Source organism: Tauraco erythrolophus, unplaced genomic scaffold (genome assembly GCF_009769465.1).
Source record: "Tauraco erythrolophus isolate bTauEry1 unplaced genomic scaffold, bTauEry1.pri scaffold_62_arrow_ctg1, whole genome shotgun sequence".
Taxonomy (NCBI): domain Eukaryota; kingdom Metazoa; phylum Chordata; class Aves; order Musophagiformes; family Musophagidae; genus Tauraco; species Tauraco erythrolophus.
The window spans coordinates 96935-108049 of record NW_028238630.1 but is presented as its reverse complement, the minus strand read 5'-3'; the positions used below and the strand labels follow the sequence as shown (position 1 = coordinate 108049).

The 11115-nt window shown below is 48.2% G+C and overlaps 1 protein-coding gene across 1 annotated transcript; it reads left to right on the top strand.

Annotated features, from left to right (window-relative positions):
* The first annotated feature begins 3512 nt into the window (after positions 1 to 3512).
* LOC147525814 (testis-specific serine/threonine-protein kinase 6-like) lies at positions 3513 to 4278 on the top strand. The gene is given in 4 exon segments (XM_086630961.1): positions 3513 to 3704; positions 3706 to 3907; positions 3910 to 3971; positions 3973 to 4278. Coding segments are annotated over 4 exon segments (762 nt in total).
* Positions 4279 to 11115: the final 6837 nt, after the last annotated feature.

Sequence of the window (11115 nt, the reverse complement as noted above, 5' to 3'; positions counted from 1 at the left end):
TCTGAAGAATATTGTGGATTATTGTTGTCATCGGCATCTGATGTCTTCAACTCTGACAGCTTGTCCATAACTTGTTGCAAGACTTCTTCAAAAAGTCTTTTTTCTGTTGTTCTCCCAATGAAATCAGCGGGGCATGGGTTCCTCCCCTGGGTGAAGCTCTGAACGAGGCCAGGATGGAGCTGTGGGCGGGGCTCTGGGCGGAGCTGTGGGCAGAGCTGTGAACGGGGCTGCGGGCAGAGCTCTGGGCGGAGCTGTGGGGGGGGCCTCTGGGCGGGGCTCTGTGAGGTCAGGATAGAGGCGGGACTTAGGTTGACAAGACGGTCCACCTATTTCCATGCCCCTTTGTAGTACTTCCGCCTCTCTTCCGGGACCCTTTGATTGAACAAACGTGCTGTCGCCATTTTGGTGGCCACCATCTTGGCTGTCACCATCTTGGCTGCCGCCATTGTGGCGCAGTTCCTCTTTTAAGGCGTGGTCCCTATAGGATACCCTTTTTTCTCCCAAATCTGCGGTTTCTACCTTGGTAGCAGAAGGCAAGGGGTGCTAGAGGCACAGAAATTCGCGTAGAAAGATAGAGGAAGTGTTCGTTAGTTGTCGGTAAAGAATCAGTAGAAGAAGCAGCGAAGGCAGCAAAAGCAGCAGCAGCAACAGTTCGTTCGGCTTTCATGCTATGCAACATTTCTTTAATTGACTTCCACAGGGTAGCATATTACTTGCCTCCTTCGTGCCCGCCTCCCCCTGAGCTGATATCATACCATAGCTCTCTGCCTATGGCTTCCCACATAGAGAGTTCAAAAGCAACTCCTACAGTGGGGATCAAGTCTCTGTTCCAAGCCCACAATAGCAGCCCTTTAAGAGCCGAGGATTCATATTTAAATTTTCTCACAGACGATATGATGGAGCAGATTTAGGATAGCCTCTTGTTGCTTATCCAACCCCATCTGTCTCCCGGCCGCTCACCTATCCTCCTAGGCGAGATTCCAGCGTCGATCCAGCGACTAAAATGAGGTGCACCTTTTTCCACTCAGTGACTACGCAGGTCACTGCTCATTCCGCCGGGGCAGCGGATCATTCGACCGGCCTTCCACCCTCTTCCTCACCAAGTCTCGCAACTTTGCCGTGAGGAATCTGAGAGTCCCTACTCTGGGCGCCAATTGCGGGAGATGAATGAGGACACCTGACACGATCAATGTGATCAAACAAGTGAAGCTATCTTTATTTACATTCAGCGTGTTTTATAACCTTGCAAGCAAATAGCCCGCCTCTTAGTGTGATTGGTTATACTGAAAGAAGCAGCATCACTATAGTGTCTATTTTCCATTCCGCATCCGGGGATTGTCCACGCCTCCCACAGCTCTGCAGCTCTTCCGCATTCCAGCATGCGTCATCAGGAAAGGCTGGATTGTTCACCTGTCCGTTAACCCTTAGATATCCTCCGACACTGCACCGCACAACAGCGTGAACAGTCCTTCAGGAGTTCATCAGCCCTTGGCAGAGGAACTGACTGTACAACCACATCGCCGGAGTCGGAAAACATCCCCATACTGAAAACCTTGACAGGGGAGCTCCAGTAATTTATACCTCTGCAGATCAGCTCCTCCTGCTCACATTCCAGATGGAACAAACCAGTAACTGCTGCCTGATTTCTAATTGCTCTCGATTACAAGAGCAATGGAACCAGTCCGTGCTACAAACACAGCTTTGATGTGAAAAACACACCAGAAAGCTCAGCAGCTTCAGTGTACTAACCTTTTATAGGTTAGTACTGAGTTCCCTACTAAAGCATATTGAAATGACCTAAATATTATACCACAGGCAGCAGTGCTTGAAGTGGAGGGGTTGCAAGCCAAAGAGATTTTTAGTGCATTTTATACCGATAAATATTGAGACAGCAGCTAAAAAGGCAAAATGATGTCCTGAGCTTCTGCACGCATGTGGAGTTCCCTCCGCTCGACCTTCCTACGGACATCAGCCCCAGGCAAAGTCCTCGCCATCAAATGGGGCCTCCACTCTCTTTGTCGTGCAACGTGCATGCTGTTTACCTGGCCTTTTGACAGCATCCCTGGTGATATACGCCTGATACATGCCTGATACGTGCCTGGTGATACATGCCTGATACATGCCTGATACGTGCCTGGTGATACACGCCTGATACATGCCTGGTGATATATGCCTGATACACACCTGATACATGCCTGGTGATACACGCCTGATACATGCCTGGTGATACACATCTGATACGTGCCTGGTGATACACGCCTGATACATGCCTGGCAACTCGCACTCAGCCACAGCACATTGGATTCCCATCCTTCGACTTGCCGGTAGAAAACAGCATCTGAAAGTGAGAAAGTGCCTTGATTTGGACCTGCCACTTCCACAGCAGATGAAACGTCACGACAGCTCCTTGCCCTCTGGAGTCAGACCCATGTTTGCAGTTGCTAATTAGTTTCATTTCCTCCAGCGACTTCAGAGTACTGACAAATGGTCTCACAAGAAAGATTCTCTTCAATCTTCAGTTGAGTCTTAGCCCTCTTTAGAACTGACTTGCAGAATGAAACATATATTCAAAAATTAATAATAGTCTTTGGGTTGGTATTTAGGAAGACAGATGTTTTGTGGTCCTAGGCTAGCTGGAAAGGAAACACAGGCTCCACAGGGACAGCAGAATCCTCGGGAAGCTTAAAAAAACAGCACAAACCAGAAACAACTGTTTGTGAGAGCAAGGAGGCAGCAGCTGGAGGAAGGAGCCGACGCCGGCCTGGGACGCGGTGTGTGATGGGAGCGACACTTCGCTCAGGAGCGGCTGTTGCCACCCAGCCCAGCTGCCCTCTGCTCCTGCCCCATGCTTAATTCCACTGTCACCTTATGGCAACTGAAAACTGACTAAAAGCATCTAACAGCTAAATTACAGAAGCTCTCCGAAGGATCTCTGGTCTCACCTCTCTGTAAGTCTCCAAAACATCATTCTGATAAAATAAAGAGAGAGCAATTCTGAGTTCAAGAAACCAAAAAGCTGTTTCTTCAGAAAGATGCATTCAGAGTTCCCCATCCACACCACGCAAAGTCAGAAAGCCCATCTAGTAAAATAGCTCCCTGCACCATCATAAAAAAGGAAAATGTTTACAGCCAGCCAAGGTGGTTTGCAGTGCGGGACAGTAGAATCACTCCTTTGCGCCACTCTGTGCAGTTCTGATTTTAACAGAACAAATAGATGATCTTTAAGGTCCCTTCCAACCCAACCCATTCTATGATAATACCCTGCAGAAAAGTGGTGTATGTCCCCAAATGGATTCCTCATCCCAGAATGCTGACATTTAAACTCTTATCAAACAAAGACCCCTATTTTGAAAAAAAAGCTCGTCAGGATAACACATCATGTCAAGCCCATTGGATCACACATGATATCAAGCCCGTCAGGATCACACATCATGTCAAGCCCATTGGGATCACACATGATATCAAGCCCGTCGGGATCACACATCATCTCAAGCCCATTGGGATCACACATGATGTCAAGCCGTCGGAATCACACATCATGTCAAACACCGACGGCAGGAGAGGAGCCACTTTGTGAGCTGGGCTACAGGCTCGGTCACAAGTTAGGGGCGGGCAGTTTCTCCAAGGTGGAAGCGGCCATCTCCAACAAATACAAGGGCTCCTTAGCCATCAAGGCTCTGGACCGGAAACAAGCACCCCCCAGTCTTCGCGTACAAGTTTCTACTCTGGGAGCTCTCCATTGTGTATAAGATCCAGCACCCCAGCATCATGCACATCTGCGTGGTCATCAAAGGCTGCAACGGGAAGGTCTACATCGCGAGGGAGGCGGCAGCCACTGACCTGCAGCAGATGGTGCAGCAGCTGGGAAGGCTGCACTGCATCCCCAAGGCCCAGGAGATCTTTGTGCAGTCGTGGGGGCCGTGCACTACCTACACAACCGCAACTTGGTGCACCGGGACCTCAAGTATGAGAAACGTGCTGCTCACTGCCGATGGCTGCCAGGCCAAAGTCAGTGACTTTGGCTTTAGCAAGGAGGTCAATGGCTACCCTGAGCTGAGCACCACGTTCTGCGGGACAGCAGCCTGCATGTCCCCTGAGGTGCTGATGGGCATCGCCTACAACGCTAAGAATTACCGTATGTGGAGCCTGGGGGTGACCAGCTGCATGCCCTTTGACGATACCCACATCCTTGGCATGCCCAGGCAACAGAAGAAAGGGGTGCAGTACCCGGAGGGGCTGCCCCCACTGCTGGTGCTAATATCAGCACCAAATAACTAACTTTCTATCACCATGCAAGATACACCACAAATATCATTTATTTAATCCTTTGTGATGATTTGTTGTGGGGGAGGGCGTTCTGGTGGCAGGAGAGGGGATTTGCTCCCCGTGCCACCACATTGGACTCCCATCCCCCTCAGGGTTTGACCCAATCAGCGCCTCTGCGAATTGCCCTATTTAAGGTGGGACAAAGGAACCAGAAAGGTGCTTTGCCAGGAGCGAGGAGAGGGGAGGAGGGTGCTGCCCTCGCTCCCTGGTCCCCGGCCGGGCAGCTGCCCGTGCTGGGCTGGCTGAAAATGTCGACGACGGAGCCACTTGGGGAACTTGGAGAGCATCCCGCTCCCGGGGTGCCCGTTGGGCCAAGTTCACCCAGAGAGGACTGAGATCTGAGAGAAACGGCCACACTGACACCAGGTCAGTGAAGATGGAACTGGGATGAGATGTGCCGGAGCTGAGTTTCCCCTACAACCGGTGGCAAAATGGCAGCAGCCCCCCTGCAGCCAGGATGGACTCAGTGAGCAGAGACCCGCTCGCAGACTGTGGAGAGGCCCATGTCGGGGAAGAGATGCCTGAGCCTAAGAGAGGTCATGGAGCATGGGATGCACGATGAGTAACTGTTAATAATGGAGCATGGGATGCACAATGAGGTCGTGAGGCATCTAGAGTCCGTGGGACGATCCACGCCGAGGCGAGTGGCCACAACTCCCTAAGAATCCGAGACTGTGGTAAAGCCCACACTGGAGCAATCCGATGCGAAAGGATTGCGTCCAGTGGGTAGGATTCACGCTGGAGAAGTTTGTGGATTTTCCTCATGAGTAGGAGATCCACTGGAGCAAGGGAAATGGTGTAAGGACTCCTCTTCCTTTAAGAAAGGAGTGTCAGTAACAACATGGATGACCTGCACTCGCCATTCCCCGTCCACCTGCGCCGCTGGGGGGGAGATAGAGCCAGGAGGAAAGGAAAGTGGGGGCAGGGAGGAAGGTGTCGGTTTTAAGATCTGGCTTGTTTTCTCTTTATCCTCTCAAGTAACTGGTTTTGTTTCCCTTTGTCCTTTTTAAGCAGCTGTTAATAAATTGTTTTGTTTTAAGAGAAAACTGAGTCTGTTTTGCCTGGGACCATGGTGGTGGGTGCTCCCTCTCTGTTCTTGTCTCGACCCTCAGTCCTTTTATTATATTTCTCCTCTCCATTTCACTGGAAAAGGAGTGAGAGTGAGTGGTCGTGTGGAGTTTAGTTGCCGGATCGGCCTAAACCACCACATCCTTCTTCAAGGACAAGAAGAGAAATGTTCAGCAAAGCACGTAAGGCAATAATACTGCCAATAATACTGCAGTATGCCACCGTCTAGCTCTTGTTGGCTGACTGCATGGGCTGAGCGTTACCCCATCTATAGTCCTGTCCTCAGCTGTTGTCACACCTTATGTCACCTGACGGTCTTACTCTCTCTTTCAGGTTTTTTGAATTCATATCTTGAAACCAATTAGAGGGACTCTCCAAACAGAACAGGGAGTTGAGTATTTTCTCAACATGTTTTCTAAACATTTTGAAGGTCTGCTGTCAGAGGATGAAGGGAGTCAACTAGGAAAGCTAAGACCTCCTTGGAATTAAACCTTGCAAGAAGGTCAAGGACAACAGAAAGGGCTTCTTCAAATACATTGCAGATCAAACTAACGCTAGAGGCAACGTAGGCCCACTGGTGAATGAGAAGGGTGCCTTGGTGACAGAGGATAAGAAGGTGGCAGAGTTACTGAATGCCTTCTTTGCCTCAGTCTATACTGCTGGAGGCTAACCTGATGAGCCCCGGAACCCTGAGGCTCCTGAGGAAGTCTGGATAGAGGAGGAGTCTACCCTGGTTGATGAGGACTCGGTTAGGGACCAGTTAAGCAACCTGGCAATCTATAAATCCATGGGTCCTGATGGGATGCACCCGCGGGTGCTGAGGGAGCTGGCGGATGTCATTGCCAGGTCACTCGCCATCATCTTTGTTAAATCGTGGGGAATGGGAGAGGTGCCTGAGGACTGGAGGAAAGCAAATGTCACTCCGGTCTTCAAAAACGGCAAGAAGGAAGACCCAGGTAACTATAGACCGGTCAGCCTCACCTCCATCCCTGGAAAGATAATGGAACAACGGTTGCCTTTTGGAGGCGTGGCGACCTCAAGAGCAGCCCTGAGGAGAAGGACTTGGGAGTACTGGTGGACGAGAAGCTCAATATGAGCAGGCAATGTGCTCTTGCGGCCCAGAAGGCCAACCGCATCCTGGGCTGCATCAAGAGGAGCGTGGCCAGCAGGTCGAGGGAGGTGATTCTCCCCCTCTACTCTGCTCTCGTGAGACCTCACCTGGAGTATTGCGTCCAGTTCTGGAGCCCCCAAACATAAGAAGGACATGGACCAGTTGGAGAGGTCCAGAGGAGGGCCACGAAGATGATAAGAGGGCTGGAGCACCTTTCCTATGAGGACAGGCTGAAAGAGTTGGGGCTGTTCAGCCTGGAGAAGAGGAGGCTCCGGGGTGACCTTATAGCGGTCTTCCAGTACCTCAAGGGGGCCTACAAGAAAGATGGGGAGAGGCTGTTCAGGAGGGCCAGTTGTGATAGGACAAGGGGTAATGGTTTTAAAATAGAGGGAGGTAGATTCAGGTTGGATATTAGGAAAAAATTTTTTACCATGAGAGTTGTAGAACACTGGAACAGGTTGCCCAGAGAGGTGGTGGATGCTCCATCCCTGGAGACATTCAAGGCCAGGTTGGACGAGGCCCTGAGCAACCTGATCTAGTTGGAGATATCCCTGTTCCTTGCAGGGGGGTTGGACTAGATGACCTTTGAAGGTCCCTTCCAGCCCTAACCATTCTATGATTCTATGATTCTATATCACACAGCGAGAGCCAACGTAAGGTGGTACCAAAGGCCACTGCAATGAAGATGGAACGAAAAGTCACTTCTGTGACTGGGAGCAACTCTGGGCTGAAACCAATGAGCCAAGAATCGAACCCTCTCTTGTGGAGAAGGCATTACTTTTCTTTGAAGAACTGGACGAGATTTCTCTGTCTTTTTGCAGCTATTCTGTAGCAAGAGAGACAACTCTTGTCTAACTAAAATGCAGTCCCAGGATTGCCCTCCATAGATGCCAGCCCATCTCTGCAGCACCATAAATCACCGAAATAGGTCGTCTGTTTTCTTCAAATGAAATTGACTTAACCAACTTTCTCAGCTAAATTCTAATTTACCAGTTTTAAGAACATCCTGCCAACCAGGGTCAAGAGGAAAGGGCTCTTGTCCTGGTTTTAGCTGGGACAGAGTTAGCTCTTCTTTTTAGCAGCCAGAAGAGCTCCATGTTTTAGTTTACTCAGAGGCTCATTCTGAGAAGAATGTTGATAGCAAGCTGATGTTTGTGGTTGGAAGTGAAACTCCAAGGACTTTTCAGTGTGCCGGAGTGCAGAAGCATGGCGGGATAAGGGGGGAGCATAGCCGGGACAAGGGGGACACGATTCCTGTGTGGGTTCAGTTGCTGGAGTGGCCTAACCCACGACAGCTCTCTAGTCCGTTCTCCTGTCTCCAACAGTATCTTGGACATTTTTGTACTATTAAGTAGAAAGGCCTCAGTAAACTTTTCTTCAGTTAATTTTTCAAGTCACTTTTTGGAGCCATGCGAACATTCAGCACCCACTGTGGTTTTTGTAAGTTAATGTCAGTAACACAGATTAATTCCACAGTGAGTGAAGAACCCTCCTCTTTGTTTGCAATGCAAGTGTTTGCTTTAGCCACACCTTTGCTCCTCCTGCACTAATTGTCTTTGTCGCTGACAGTTTGGCAGAGGGACCTCATTTCTTTGGAAGGTGCAGCAGAACTATTTGTGAGTCCTCCTGGGAGTCAGAGGCTGCAACAGAGAGTGCAGAACTTAATTCAGCACTAAGATACAAATGAGTATAGGCTGGTGTCCTGTGTTCCTTTCCCACTCTTTTTGCCAGGAGACAGTTGGTATGGCTCTCTAGTTCCTGGGGTGTTGGTCACATGGAGGTGTGAGGGATAGCTCACCTTTCAGAGACTGCTTTTTTCAGCCACGGGCTCTTTCTTAGAACATAGATTGGAAGGTGCTTATGATGCATCTTCTTTCTTCACTACTTTCTAGTTGAGCTCATCTATAAAATGGGATTTTTGGAATAAAGCCATCTGCTTACGTTGGCAGCATCCACACTTGCAACAGGAGTCCTTTTGGACTTCCCAATGATTGACAGGAGCTCTGTAAGTTCTTTTCGCAGCCTTCTCCATCTCCTCTGTGTGGCACTCCAGAGCTACACTCAGCTGTGAACACAGCTGTACTGGCCCTAATGTCTGTGGTTTGTGCTTCCCCTCTGAAAGAGCACGTAAGAAGGACCAGATTCTGATTGGAGAAATTTTTGTTTGCAGCCCTTCTTTCTGGAAATAGGCATCTCAGAGTGGAGCAGGTGAAGTTTTTTACTTCTGGATTTAAGTGTTTAAGCTGATACTGACACACTAAGGAAAGAGCTTCCTTTCTCAGGGTCTGGCCATAGATTTTTTTTGTGAGTCGTCTAGTCCTTCACATAATCTGGCAACTATTCTATTTTTATTTTTTTGGTAAAGGTACGCAGACATAACACTGAGATACTTCTGACTCGGATAAATCCATTGTTCTCATGCTGCAAGGTGCCCTAGACATTTACCACCCACTCCCATGCCGCTGCAGTTGTGTCACTGTGCATTCCCTCTCATTCAGCACGAGGCAGATAGGTTTACAGATGCAATGGCTAAGGGCAAATCTTCATTCAGGCAAGGTCTTCCACACTGTCATACGTTCACTTGAACTATTTCCTACCCCTTCCAGGCAAAAATAATTTCATTTAGTTCATTAGTGTTCCTAAGAGGTCACAGAGAGATCTCCTACAAAGGAGTAAGAGTTAATGTGAGCAGGCCTGGCCCTGGAACACTTCAACTTCTGTCTGAAGCCCGAAGTGAAGTTGCTCTCAGGAGTCTGAACTGCAGCTTCTTGCTCCAGCTCAGCTGCCGTCACGTTTACTCCATCGCATATTCAGTGAAGGCCTTTCGAATTCCGTGTCCTGAAGGTCTGCTGGTTTGGGTGGGTGGGTGTCAGAGGCTGTCTGCCAGCTGTACGTAATCCACAGTCGCACTGTTACTGCCCCCTCATTTCTCCATCCCTCTGCATTTTCACAATTTGTTCCCAACAGAGTCTCCTTTGGCAGAAGGGACTGTCAGCAAGCGCAGAACTGGTGCCTATTGGGCAGGAACTTTGTAGTGTAGAGAAAGAACAAGGGCTGGAGTTCTCTGCCTGAGATGTGGATGTGTCTGTTTAGAGATTAGAGTTCCCATGGGTGGCATCAGCAGTGGTAGTGCTGCTGTGACTTTGTCAGGGTGCTTGTTCACTTTCTTGACCTGCGAGATCTGGCCGTACATTGGAAGTATCTCAATGTTGCCGTGAATCGAGGTAATTTTCAAAACAGGAGTCTCGTTTGTCCTGTCTGAGGACACCACGAGTTTTCTCCAGGATCTTGGCACCAGCTATGGCATCCTTTGAGGCACTTATGCCTTTTACGGATAAATGAAGGTATATGTCACAAGCAGAATGGGCATTTCTGTAGATCCTGCCAGGGTTTTATCGTAATTAACATTGGGCAGTTGGTATCCAGGGTAATGAAGGCACATAGAAATAATATATCTTGAAGAATGAGAGCAATTTTCTTTATAATTAGTTTTGTTATTGTTCTATATTTAAAGTTGTGCAAAATGAGAATAATTCCTATTCTTTAAACAGTAGGCCTCAAATTGTCAAGTTACAGTCTACCTTTCAGGCCATATTTTATGGTACCTGATAGTACAATCGCTACGTGGTGCTACCAAGTGAAACGTGTACAAGGACTAACATTCACTCGGTATTCCCTTTTCTTCCTAGATTTTGATCTTCTGGGAGAACCGCCATGCAAGTTGGGGCGCTTTGACTAGGAAGAAGCAGGAGACTGAGAAGCGGATGCCAACTCTGTGAAAATGTGCAGCCCCTGCCAGTTGGGTTCCCGAGCAGAGCTACTTTGCATGCAAGAGACACTTCAGATCACTTCCACTGTGTTGTTTTTAAAAACTTTTGCTTTCATTTTAACTTGGTAGGATTTTAGTCTTTTCATATTTTATACTTCTTCCTTTACTTTTTTTTACCTGTCAAGTTATAAAGTATCTAGTGGTCAGAGTATTTAGTAGGAATAGAGTATTTAACAGGAACTAATAGAGTATTGAATAGGAACTAATAGAGTATTAGTAGGAACTAATAGAGTAGTAGCAACTAATAGAGTATTTAATAGGAACTATTTGAACTAATATTGATAGTAGATATTAAGTATTTAATAGCTATGCATTTGTGTTTATGTTAAAATACTGTTTGAGTCATTCTGTGTTTGTGTTGTTACAGAAATACATGTGAAAGAGCAATTAAAACGTAAATTTAGTACCTTCATGCATGTTCCTACTTCTTTTATAATTAGCTAGAGCAATCCCTGAGCAAAACGTGCAAGAAAGGAGCAGAGATAGTTTATCAGGTAGTTAAAAAGTGTTGAGTGACATTGCTGCAGCTTTGTCACCTGAGTTTGGTTTTGTGCTCCCCAGCTGACATGGCTCGAGGCCGTTGGATGCCGTGCCACGGAAATAGCGGCTGGTCTGTGTCCTGGGTAGTTTGTGCCACTGGTTGTAACAGGGGTCAAAAGCGTTGGTCCCAGCCGTCCTGGTTTCAAGGAGTAGGGAGATGATCCCAGGAATTCAGCCTTACCAAACTGGAGCTGCTACCTCTTCGATTCAAACGAAATACAAAGGGAACTCATTTTGCTGT